This window comes from Pristiophorus japonicus, chromosome 3 (assembly GCF_044704955.1).
Source record: "Pristiophorus japonicus isolate sPriJap1 chromosome 3, sPriJap1.hap1, whole genome shotgun sequence".
Classification (NCBI taxonomy): domain Eukaryota; kingdom Metazoa; phylum Chordata; class Chondrichthyes; family Pristiophoridae; genus Pristiophorus; species Pristiophorus japonicus.
In genome coordinates this window covers 143190886-143204598 of record NC_091979.1, presented here as the reverse complement: position 1 = coordinate 143204598, position 13713 = coordinate 143190886, and the positions used below count along the sequence as shown (strand labels likewise).

Sequence of the window (13713 nt, the reverse complement as noted above, 5' to 3'; positions counted from 1 at the left end):
CCTTGACTCGAAAATAATTTTTCCAAGTATAATTAGTTAAATTCAGTAAAAGTGTGGTGTTATAATATGGCATACATTTTTAAAATATATAAACACATAAATTACAAAGTTAAAAAATATAATTTGCAATTTTAAGCAATAAAACACTAAAGTTCGCTAATTATTTATGTGATCAGATTCCAAGGCATTCAGTTTTATTGAAAGTAAAGCTTTTAATAAATTCATTGTCAGATATGACAGTAAGGCCAACCTTATTTTGAAGGAAGTGCTTGGGTAGTTGGGTTAGGCAGTATTGCCGTTCACAGGAAGAGGCTTTCAAATGTAAATATCTTTTTAAAAATAGTACCAGTGCCCTAGATAAAATGCTATAATCATTTGTCCAATGAGATCAGTATTGAAACAACTATTGCTTATGAGGTACATTTTACCTCAATGTCTCACTTTCTGTTCAGTTCTGTTTCCTCGGCAGCAGGATAAAACTGCTTGTGTATCAAGTTGATATGAAACTCACATGTGCAAAATTAGAACTTGATGGCTAATATTTATTACAGCCACTTACTAATTTAAACAGTCCTTGAAAAATAAATAATCCTCTGTGTGAAGAAAAGTCTGAGAAATTTATATGTTTCTTTGTAATTTACAATCTGCTAATGAGATCGCAGAACCACACAGCTTTCAAATATGGGCCGAGAGATTAGACTGCACAGTGCTCACTTTTTGCGGCACTGAAAGGCCTCCTAAGCCTATAATATGGCAGGCAGGAAATCCACGCTCATTATGAGCTAGTAGTGCGCCACCTGCTATATTGGTAAAGGCCAAAAAATTGACAGATAAGGTACATGCAAATAAGGGACCTAACACCTGTTTCAGGCCCCCACTGCAAGATTTGTTTGCTATGAGGCAGCCAGTGCCGGCTGCACTCAGGAAAACCAGGGCTACATGCGGCCCAACAGAGATCCTCCCACCGTGCATTAAAAGAACGTAGGCTGCTGTCGCTCCAGCTACCAATTTACCCCACCCCCCCAACTCATGGGCCAGGCTCCCACCTCTGCCCACCAATCCCCGCCTCCCCCACCCCCGGTCCACCACAACCTCCTGACCTGGTTGCCTCCCCCCTGTGTTTCCAAAGGGTCGCCGCTCCGCGTCGCAGTGGCCCGATCTTCAAACACGCTCCGCCGAGCGAGCTGCAGAGAGTAAGAGGCTTTCATGGAAATGGAAATGAAAATGAGGAGGGGAGAAGATGTATATTGGTCGGCCAAATCGGTATAATTTGTTTTACACTATAACCCAAAGTCAAAATTACCTTTATGATGAATATTAGGAGTGAATTTGCTTTGAAGTTGTATTGCATGGCGTGCAGACAGCAAACACATCACAAGCCATTCTAAGGTGGTATATCAAAATCAAGGGATAGACAAAGGCCCAACATACTGCAGCACCAACATGAATAAGCAAGTTCAGTGTGGTTGTTGATAGAATAACAACTTGCATTTATATAGCACCTTTAGGGGTAGAAATTTCCCTCCGCCGGAAACGGGGCGCATCTACCGTTTTTGAAGTGGTACATAGAAACATAGAAAATAGGTGCAGGAGTAGGCCATTCGGCCCTTCGAACCATTCAATATGATCATGGCTGATCTTGCAACTTCAGTAGCCCATTCCTGCTTTCTCTCTATACCCCTTGATCCCTTTAGCCGTAAGGGCCCCTTTTGAATATATCTAATGAACTGGCCTCAACAACTTTCTGTGGTAGAGAATTCCACAGGTTCACAATTCTCTGAGTGAAGAAGTTTCTTCTCATCTCGGTCCTAAATGTTTTACCCCTTATCCTTAGACTGTGTCCCCTGGTTCTGGACTTCCCCAACATCGGGAACATTCTTCCTGCACCTAACCTGTCCAATCCCGTCAGAATTTTATATGTTTCTATGAGGTCCCCTCTCATTTTTCTAAATTCCAGTGAATATAAGCCTAGTCGATCCAGTCTTTCTTCATATGTCAGTCCAGCCATCTCGGGAATCAGTCTGGTGAACCTTCGCTGCATTCCCTCAATAGCAAGAATGTCCTTCCTCAGATTAGAAGACCAAAACTGAACACAATATTCAAGGTGTGGCCCCACCATGGCCCAGTACAACTGCAGTAAGATCTCCCTGCTCCTACACTCAAATCCTCTCGCTATGAAGGCCAACATGCCATTTGCCTTCTTCACCGCCTGCTGTACCTGCATGCCAACCTTCAATGACTGATGTACCATGACACCCAGGTCTCGTTGCACCTCCCCTTTTCCTAATCTGTCACCATTCAGATAATAGTCTGCCTTTCTGTTTTTGCCACCAAAGTGGATAACCTTACATTTATCCATATTATACTGCATCTGCCATGCATTTGCCCACTCACTTAACCTATCCAATTCACCCTGCAACCTCTGAGCATCGTCCTCACAGCTCACACTGCCACCCAGCTTAGTGTCATCTGCAAACTTGGAGATACTACATTCAATTCCTTTGTCCAAATCATTAATGTATGGATGCAGCAGCCATGTGGCGAAATTCAGCTCCTCTGGGGTTTTTTTCCCAGTGAGGCGGAAGTGGATCATCATGGGGGTGGAAGTGGGAGTGGACGGAGTGGGCATCACTAGCGGGCAGGAAAATGGGTGGATCGGACCCGGGCACCGCTCCGCTCCTGAGGAAAGGCAGTTTCAAAAATGGCGGCCCCTCCACAGAGAGTCGGCGGCCATTCCGCGCCGCCCACGGCCACTGCTTTCCGGCAATCAGAAGCCTTATGGAAAGCGGAAATTTAGGCCCCTTAATGTTTAAAAATGTCCAACGGTGGTGTTTCACAGAAGCGTAATCAGAACAAATAGATGCTGAGTAAATGAAGAAGCTATTAGGAAGGGTGAGTGGAATAAATGGAGTACATGGAAGGCATTCAGCTGATTTCCAAGTTGAAAAAATGTAAGTTGCAAAACAAAATAAAATAACCACAACGGTATGAACTGTACCAAACTGGCAGTGTTTGACATTTACTTGTACGTACAGGTTCCTGTCGTGGTTAGCGAGGTGTAGAGGCTGTTATTGAAGATTCTTTTGTAATCTGCTGAAATTTAAAACCAAACCTACCAGTGAAGGGGAGGAACTGTATCAACTGCACTGCAAATTTATCGAGACATAATTTGCAGTTAATTACTGAAAACAGTCTATGGCCAGTATACTGTGCACATTAAGTAAATATTATGCATTTCTTGTGTGTAATTTAATGGTTCAACTTAATGTATCTCATACTTTTACCATTGCAGTTTTTTTGTGTTCTGCACCTTTAACTTTTGCAACTTGGAAATCAGCTGAACTTTGAAAGAACATACATGCATTCCATTTTTTTGACATAATAATGTTGGCCGCTGAAATGATCCCAACTTGAAACACTTTTACTAGAAGGGTTAAAGCTGAGTTCACTTTTTTTAGTGAGACAACATGGCTGCCCTGCCACTAGCCAACAGTCACCCAGTGTTTTTGACATTTTATTATTAAACTGCAATATCATATGTGCATTTTCGCAAATGATTATCCTTGCACATGCAACCTTCCTAAACTCAGGGGGGAAAAAGCAAGGCAGGTTGCCTTAATGTTGGCTCTGCCGGTGACTTGCATGTAATTATGAAAGTTTCTCAAGTTAAATTTAACTATTTTATTATCAGGGGCTTTACCATAGCCCTTAACCAATTGTAATCCTGATTTATGATCATATGTATTCCTATAAAAATTGTTCCTTAATATTAAATGAAAATAAACCTCATTCCAAAGCTGAATTTAAATAAATTAAATTGATTCTTTTACTTAAGGCTCTTACATTTTCTTCTTCTCATCAGTTCCTCTTCATTATTTTTATATTTGTAGACATACCTATAGGATCTACCCAAACTGCCATGGAATCCTGGGGAATAGCTGCCTCAACCTCCTCCAATGTAGGATCCTTAATGGAGACATCAAGATGAACAATGCTGGCCAATAGTTTGGCTGCTGCCATATTACCATCGAGCACTTTGCTCAGCAGCTCTGTAGTATCTTGCTCTGTTGTACAGACTTCAACTTTAATCTTCTCTCCTATAATGGAAATAAAACTGCAGTTGGTGTTTGGTACAGCAGGAATCTTCAACGAATTATATTCTATTTTTAAGTTCTATTTGGGTTTACATGTGCTAAACATAGAGGCCACGTGATCCTGTGAAGGAAACAGCACTAGGGCAGAGGTCCTTTCATTCTGTGAATAAATGATAAAATGGATGACAAATTAAAGATACCTTAGAAGGATCCTTAATTGGGAACAAAATTGTTTATTAACTGAGGGTCTATCTCAACTAAACGGAACAGTACATCAGAGCTTACCAACTCACAGGATGAAAAGCAATGGCAGTTGCTCAGTGCCGAAGTTGCAATATTAGCAGCAAATCAAATGTGATAATAAAGGCCATCAGCTCAAACACATTGCAACTGGTGTAAATCACAGGGCTGTCTTTACCTATATGGTAAATGATGTATTCACTTGGTTCAGTGGTAACAATCTTGCCTCCAAGTCAGAAAGTTGGAGGTCCAAGCATCATTTCATGCCTTGGGCACACAATCTAAGCCAGCACTTCAGTGCAGTTATGAGGGAGTGCTGCAATGGATGGGGTGTAAAAACAAGGCCCACATCTGCCTATTCAGACCGATGTAAGAGATCCAATGCACTTTTTCAAAGAACAGCAGAGAGTTCTTCTGCAACCCGGACCAACAAGCATCCCCCAACACCAGCAAAACAGATTGAAAGGTAATTTATCTAATTTGCCATTTGTGGGCCCTTGCTGTGCAAAATTGGCTGCCATGTTTGCCCACAAAACAATTGTGGATTTCAAAAGTAATTCAAAGTGAAGTGTTTTGGGTTGTCGCCAGGCCATGAAAGGTGTTACATAAAAGCAAGTCTTTTCTTTTCTTAAACCAGATTATCTTTATTTTGCAAATGGCCAAGTGCAAAGGTTATAGCACAAGTGGGTGCATTGGCTAAACTGCAATGTATGTATTATCTTGAAATAAAAAGATCCCACAAAAACAAAACCTCCCATAAAAGGTTATTTAAATAATTTTAAAAGCATTCACACAAAAAGAGAATACATACAAGAATGAAAATAACAATGTGAATCAAAAGGCTCGGATTTAACAAACCAACTGAACACCTTCTTCCCACTTTTTCTAATGAATATACAGGTCCCTAATAAAAGAACATGCAAATTCATGCTATTTATATGGTGCCACCGTCCATCAATATTTCCACAATGGAAGTAAAAGTAAAATGCATCAAAGTAATGTTGATACACTGAATGTTGCAGTAAGGGTAATTCGCTGATACTGTACTTCAACATATGCTTTAGCAGAAGGGGAGATGTCAGGTGATGCAGATGTTGTTGACATCTGTCGTCCACATTTTAAAGGCTGAGCGGTTTTAGGAAAGCCAATGTCAGCAGTGAATTCCTTAACACGCTTCCACATTCATTCGAAATTATTACCCAAATTCTCCATCCCACCTGTTTTGTAGGGGTCAGATTCCTAAAGATTCTGTAATTGTAAATCCACTGCTGTCCAAAATCCTAATCCTCCTCTGACCAATGCCTCTAATTTAAATTCAAATAGGCATCTACTAAACAACTTTTATGATTTGCTAATATCTTCAACTGCCCACAAGAGCAACATTTGCGATAAAGCATTATTTTTATTTAATTTAACTTCAAAAGTGTGATGTTGCTGGAGTCTTTTCCTGCTGATCATGGCCACAGTAATCCAGGAAACACACCTTTTACTGGTGGAAGAAATAAGACCAGCCTCTATATGACATTTTCTATCTTTTCTCCATTCATATGGGCCCAAGTTTCCGTCCTCTATAAAAATGGCGCACCTCCATAAGGTGCGCTGACTTTCTGGAATAAAAAGGGCGCCGAAAACTTACCTTTTGATTCTCCGAGCTCCGCAGGACGTCTTCGGCCTCGGCGTGGCACAGCACAAGGGGTCGGGGGCGGAGCCAGGTCCCGGCACTCAAAACAGTGCCAGGAGCTCTGCACATGCGCGCTAGAGTGTGCGCGCATGTGCAGTAGCTCCTCACAGCCCGAATCTGTGCAGGCTGTGTGGGAGGGGCGCGAAGAACGCCGTCTCTAGCCCTGGCCGAACGGGATCATCGGGCATTGAAGATCAGCACTCGGGCTTCCCTCCAGTTCAGCTCCCCCACTCCCTCACTCCCGTTCAGCTCCCCCCCTCCCTCCCTCCCGTTCAGCCTCCCTCCCCACCTCCCGTTCATCCTCCTCCCCCCCGCCCCCGTTCATCCACCCCCCCTCCTCCCATTCAGCCTCCCTCCCGTTCAACCTCCCCCCTCCCTCCCGTTCAGCCCTGCCCCCTCCTCCCCCCTCTTTCCCCCCTCCTCTTCCCCCTCCCGCCTCCCTCCTCCCCCCTCCTCTCCCTCTCCCTCCTCCCCCCTCCCTCTCCCTCCTCCCCCTGCTCCCTGCCCCTCCTCCACCCCGCCCCCTCCCTCTCCTCCCCTCCCCCTCCTCCTCCCCCCTGCTCTCCCCCTCCCTCCACGCTCCCTCCCCCTCCTCCACCTTTATTCACTAAATATATTCAAAAAGGAATTAGATGTAGTCCTTACTACTAGGGGATCAAGGGGTATGGCGAGAAAGCAGGAATGGGGTACTGAAGTTGCATGTTCAGCCATGAACTCATTGAATGGCGGTGCAGGCTCGAAGGGCCGAATGGCCTACTCCTGCACCTATTTTCTATGTTTCTACCCCCTCCCTCCTCCTCTCCCCCCCTTCCTCCCCCCTCCACCACCCCCTCACCCCCCCCCTTCTCTCCTCCGACCCCTCGCTGTCAGAAACACAGAGACATTGAAAGAGACAGAGAGAGCGACAATGGCGGGGGGGTAGGGCATCCCAGCACGCTGTTGGAGGGCTCCCGGTGCTGCAGTAGGTGAGTAGAAACTTACATTTTTTTATTTATTGATTGATTTTTTATTATTTTTTAAATTTTTAATTCTTTAATTTTTTTTGATTGATTTATTTATCATTTATTATTGATGAAGGCTCTTTATTTGTAAAAGTAAAGTGTTTAATGTTTGTAAACTTCCCTCCCGCCCCCTATCTCTCGTTCCCTATGCCTGAGTTATAAGTGTAGGCAAAGTTTTTCTGAGTGTACAAAAATCTACACTTACTCCATTCTAAGTTAGTTTGGAGTAAGTTTTCGCTGCCTAAACTTGCAAAACAGGCATAAGTGGCTGGACACGCCTCCTTTTGAAAAAAAATCTGTTCTAAAATGAAACTATTCTAACTCACTAGAACTGGAGCAAACTAAATGCCGAGAATTGTAATTTCTAAGATGCTCCATTCTAAACTATTTGCTCCAAAAAAATAGGAGCAACTCAGGCCAAAACTTGAGCCCATTGTTCTTTCTTTCTCTCTTCTCCTGGGGTATGATTTCATAGTCACCAGTCACTCTCTGGTAGAGGCTATCCAACTGCAGTGGTCCTCCCAGTTAACCTGGCTTCACCCAACACTCTCACACACACAGTTCTAGGGGTTGCAGGAAAGCATTAGGAGCAGGAATCCTGGTGATTCCTCTTGTCACTAACCCAGGGTGCTGAGGCTAATTCTGGTGCCCTATGCTATCCTGACTGAGAATCAACTAACTCAGCACAGTTGGTATGGCTCAGCTATTCAATAGATAAACTCAGGTTATTGGGGTGTATTATAACCTGAACTCTGCTGTCATTAGAATTGCCAGAAAGAGAGTATAACATCAAGCATGCATCAGTGTTGTCCCTGACCTGCACCTAAGCTCTGGCAAAATACAATGTCCCAACTATTGCCAACAGGGGACCCTTGTTGGAGAATTTATGACTGTAAAAAATAGTTGACAGTGCTGACATACATGGTTTAAAACACTGTCACGTGTAAATGGAATAAAAGGCATATAAGCTTTTACTTGAGGTTTACATCATCAATTAATTTGCAACCTAATAGGACCCTCCCAAACATCTCTTATTCTAAATTTATAGTGTATTATTTTATCACTATAATTAGGAAATTCCTTTTTCAATTTTGTACTCATATTGATGGCCTACTAATTCCAAGGACCCAAAATATTTTGCATATACGACAGTGCACAAACCCATCTCTAGCAAAGAATGTGCATCTTCTCAGATAAACTGTGACCTTTGTATTGCAGTGGTGCTGAGATCCTGATGGTGATTTCACAAAGACAAACACCAGTCACATGTACTGCACTCAGATCACATAGCTTACAACCTTCCTTTGTTTGCACAGCCCAATCTTTGGGTCAAGTAACAATATGCTTGATGAGAACTTCTTAATTATTAAGTATTGTTGAAAGAGACAAACTTGGCACTAGTGAAGGCCGCAGAAAAAAGAAGTGATTCACGTTCAATGTTTTTGAGAAGAAATTTTAGTTCAGGATTTATTGATTTTATTACTTGCTGCAGCTGTTGTTTTACTTTAAACTATGTAAACATTTATATAAGTTATAGGAAAGAAATCATGCTCACTTGGGCTTGCAAAAAGAAATAAGTGTGTTAACTTTAATTGTATGCATAATTTAATTAACCGGAAACCATTGTTCTTTATATATGTCCTTTTTCAGAATTTGTAGAATTGCTAAACATCCTGGCCCAGATCTTGCTGGAGCGTGGCATCTCATTGCATGCCCTGATAATTAGACATGTTCCTGCACCCTTCAGCACAAAAAAGTTGTGCCCACAGAGTTTCTGGAAGTGTGAGCTGATAACGGGCGAGGCAACAGGGCATCTGGGACTTTGGTGAACAACGGGACAAACAATTTATCTCCTTAACCAATGAGATTAAAGGATTGAGAACTAAATAGCACAAGGACTGAGAAGCAGGGTAAAATAAATGGGAGGAATTCAATGTCAAATTAGGTACAGAAAGAGAAATAAAGAAAGAGAGGGAAAGAAAGATTGGATTAAGAGAGAAAAAAAGACAAATAAAAATAATTTTTTTAAAAATGACGTTTTTATAATTCCTAACAATTCAATACCTGAAGGAATGAGACTCCACACTTTTAATTGTGCACTTTATGGGCAAGAAATGTTGATTGGAAGTCATTAACAAAATTACCACCTTGTTAAAAGGGTATTTACGCTACTAATTACTAGACTTAGTTTTCTGTGACGAGTTTACTGAACAATTAAAGCACAAATGCAAAAACTATATGGGGACGTTATGGGGATGTTAAAGGCGCGATTCCGTTTCCGCGAAGCTAATAGCTTCGCAATTCATGGGGTATCTCTTCCTCACTAAAGTTGCTGGCCGATTTAAACATTAATAAGGGACTGCAACGTTGAAATGCTGTTTTTTTTTCAGCAAATTCTATCCTGGTTTATTTTTTTTTAAATTTCAAATGGTAGGTAGAGTAAAACTGTTGATGAACATACATAGAGATGCACATTAGTCACACTGCACACAGCCAAATTCAGCAAGTTGGTGGAGTAATCTACCTAGCTTGGATACTGTCACTAAAAGTTCTGATTTTGTGTCTTTGAACTTTTTATTTTACTTACCCAGACTGTTAGTGATTTGATTAGATTCTTCACCAAAGATGTGATCTTCCAGCCCTGGAAACTGAATAAGTGATTGGTAAAGGTGACTACTTTGGCAACATAAAGAGACACATTATTAATAGAACTTTGGAGAAAAAAAATGACACATCGATATATTAAAAATGTCTTGTACCTGATGTGTGCTCATCACATTTTTGACGTCACAAAGTATCAAAAGTATATAAAAAAAGAAAGCTGTTTTTTCTGACCTTAGGAAGCAGTCGGAAATTTACAAGCAACAAGAGAATTACTTTCTGACTGATCTCAGGGTGTGCCTATTTACAGTAATCCAAGCTTGTAGACTTAAAGAGCCAGGTCGGGGGTCATACAGGCCTATTTTGGTAGCAGAATAACACCTTGTGTGCTTTACATGATATAATTCTCATGTCTTTATAAAGCAGTATGTCCTTTGGGGTAAAGAATTGTTTTGCCGCGTTTTTAAGGCATGTAGCACTTCCAACATGCACCTGAACCAGAAGGCCCAATGCTCGGTTGATATTGAGCCTCAGGCATCATTTTTAAAACTCGGGCTGAGCTGCCTCTCGTGGCACAACAGGTGGCCCGATCTAATTTGAGCCACTTGCATCGCCGGCAGTCGCCCTAAACCAAGTCCTAGAAGTAGAAGACGAAGAATGGGAAGAGGGCAATCGGGAGTCAGCAGTGTCCCTCAGGTGTGTTGTGGAGCTGGGATGACCAGTAGTGCTCTTCACAGTTCCACAGGAAGGCAAGTAAAAACAAAAGTACTTACTTTTCAGTGACGGCTGCTAGTTAGAGCGCAGCAATCACACCAAAATCTACGTGGGGCTCACAGTCAACAGATTTTGCTGAGGGGTCCTTAAACAGGTGTTAGGCCCCTCATTAGCATATGCAAGGAGCCCAACACCTGTTAAATGTAGCTGCCCGGGATGTCTGAAAATAGTCCGAGGCCAATATTGGGTCCAGTCTAATTCGCAGCCATATGTGGCACAGGCTTTATTCAGTACGTAAAGGGAAGGCGCATTGATGCTACAACACCTCATTGTCAAGCCACTCACAACTTCAGCTTGAAGAATATGGCAGTGCAATATGCTGGAGACTCAGCACAGGGAGAGAGCTCGCAGATTCTGCGATGCAGATCTTAAGGTACAGGTCATGCCCGTGGAGAGGAGGCGGGCTGTGCACTTCCCACACATTGGAAGGAAGCCCTCACCACACACCCTTCGAAGGCTCTGGCAGGAGATAATCACATATGTGGCGGCCAGCACTATCGTCCAAGGTCAGCCATCTAGTGCCGAAAGAAGTTTAATGACCTCATGTAGCTGGTCAAGATGAGGGAAGGCTTCAGAAAATGCCATATCCCTCCATCTGCCTCACACACTGCTTAATACACCACACCTCAACCACTCATCTCCCAACAATCTCTACCTATCTCCACTCATACCTCACAATCAGAGCTTCACTTCACCCTCAACATTCTGCAACACTCATACCCACATCTCGCACCTTGCACACACTGACAGCTATTCAACCATGACTGACACATCACGCATACACATTGCACCACATTCACTAACATCCCACAATCTCTTCTCACTTTCAAGCTGCTGATGCTGTATGCATGCATATCTTGCTTCCCACCTCACCATAACCCAACTCTTGTGCCTTTCTGCTTTCAGATAATCAAGACCAAGCACCCAAGCAGCCTGTCCCCGAGGCAATGGAGGAAAGCAAGGGGGTAGAAGAAGACAAAGTGTCACTGCATCTGTCAATCGTAGACACCAGCTCATAAACTGCCACTGCGCATACTTTAAAGGTTAGTGTAGAAGCAGGATCTGCACAGAATGAGGCACCGGACACAAGTGGCCTACAGCAAGGCCAGGGGCATAGGGTAGTTCGGGGCCAGCTCCCTGGAGGGCGAATTCGCGCGAGAGTTCTGCTGCACAGGACTCAGATGAGGACCTCGATGGGCGGCCGTCAGAAGAAGGGTGATGGGCATGTACACCGAATTTATAGGTGCAATGAGAAGCCTGCCAAAGAGCCTCTTGGCAAAGTCAAGGAGCATGGAGGAGCTCGCCTCCAACATTGCATGGGGCTCAGCGCAGAGCTTGGAGCCCAGGATTCCCAGGCTGGAAATGATGGAAGACTCTTGAAGAGACTGTGTCGACCCAGACATGATGGTGCATGTGATGGGAAATGTCGCGGCTGCCATTGCAGCATAGGTGGAAGCAACCCAATGTGTTAGTGCTTCAGGAGAAGTACATTCCGCTTGCATGCAGTCTCAGCTTTATGTCACCCAAGCTCAGATCGCTGTCATCGTGCCTGTGTTTACCAGTGTCGACTGAGGCTTGTAGGGTGTCGTAGCAGCCCAGCAATCTGTGCTCCAACATCTGTGGCAAGAGAAACAGAGTTAACGTTTCAGGTCGATGACCTTTTTCTGTCTACACTCCCTCTCCCGAAGATACTCGAGCACAAGGGGGATTGCCAGTTGAGCCCTCAGGACTGTGAGTAAGTGTTGTGGGCAGAAGCCTTTAAATATAAATTAAGGCGTCCCCACTTGCAGCAACACTCCCTGTTACCTTAGAACTTTGAAAGAAGTTAATAAAGCTGCTGGAGTTGCAGAAAGTTGCACAGATCCAGTCAAACTGAACAAACATGTCAACTACAGTTGTTGCTGATGATCCCTTTAAATACCGCTGCTTGAGCCTCCTTCCTGCTTGTCAACACTTGCTCAGCTCATCACACTTAATGCAGGCCGGTAAGTTGAGCGGCGAACTCTAAACCCGCAGAGCGGGAGTCAAGTGAACATTGCAGACTCTCTGATGTCACAATCTACATGATTTTCGCGATCGCTGACATCAACAGCGCTGCCAGCCATCCGGCAATGGCGGCTGCCATGGGACCCACCAGCAGCGGGCGGAAGAGCAGTGGCCGCCATTTTTTCATCTGAATCTGCCGGTAACAGGTGACGCTACACCCCTGAATTTATAAGTCTACATTTTCTAACCGCTGCTCTCCCCACGTGAAGATTGAACTTACTCATGCCAAATTCTTCTGCGTGCTTTCTTAATGCAGACATTAACCCTTTTAATTTGAATTGACTTGAGTAGGCACACAGAGGAGCCCAGTACAAATACATTATGCAGCCATATAAGAACAACACCGGTCAGAAAGTAATTCTAACAGCCTCGCTTGCATTAACACAAAAATTAATCAAATAAATGTGCCCAGCTTAAAAAGTTAATAACTAAATTCACACCTTTCAAATCACTAAAGGAACACACACATACAGGTTATTGTCAAACTCTGCCCAATTTGGTACGTTTTGCATCTTTACCAGCACACAAATTTTTCTTTGCCGACAGTTTAACCAGCAAATTGAAAAACAGTCATATTGGAGTTTCAAATCTCTGTTTACTGACCCTGACATGTCAGCCAAGAATGGAAATTCACTGGGGCCGAGAAACCTCAGCCCCTCTGGCATTCTTCCCTGGATACTAGGTTGGATCGTGGCTTAATGTCAAAATCCCTGCCGTGGTTTGTTAGGGGAGGCAAATCCACTGAGCCCAAACATGGTCATTGACTTAAAGGGGTGGGATGGAGAGGCAGGGGGCTCCTAACCCTGGAGTTCCCATGATCTCGGTCCCCAGAGGGACCTAGCTTAGGGTGAGCACTGATATACCTGGTGCAACTGGGTGACTCAATGACAGCGTTGGATCCACTTGGGGCAATCTAGTCCAAGACTGAACAGGACTGCCGACTAGAATGCAAATGCAATTTTCTCCCTCACTAACGGAACTGCCAGGGGCAAACTCAGGGTGGTTCAGTGAGGGCAGGGAGGCTCGAAACCTCTTTCCCCCACTCGTCATCCAAGTAAGAACACTGCAATATGCAGGCTCCGCAAAGGGTGGATGCCCTAGCTGTAGCCCTAATGGTTGGGCCTCCACTGGATGAATTGAAATTAAGTGACTTCCGCTGACCTCACATACTCTCTGCTGCAGAGTTCAGTGTCAGGTACAACTGCGGTATAAGTACAAGGATTGCCAGGCTACAGGTTTTCAGGGCCACTGTGATTATAGGTGTGGACCGTTAACC

At 43.7% G+C, this 13713-nt stretch overlaps 1 protein-coding gene across 1 annotated transcript in view; it reads right to left on the bottom strand.

Moving 5' to 3' along the window:
* Nucleotides 1–13713, bottom strand: part of LOC139258891 (inositol polyphosphate 1-phosphatase-like) — a 70014-nt gene that overhangs the window by 30613 nt on the left and 25688 nt on the right. Inside the window, exons 3-4 of the mRNA XM_070874821.1 lie at nt 9604–9664; nt 3897–4097 (exon numbers count right to left, since the gene is read on the bottom strand). Coding sequence (XP_070730922.1) covers nt 3897–4097; nt 9604–9664 — 262 coding nt within the window. The remainder of the gene's footprint in view (nt 1–3896; nt 4098–9603; nt 9665–13713) is intronic.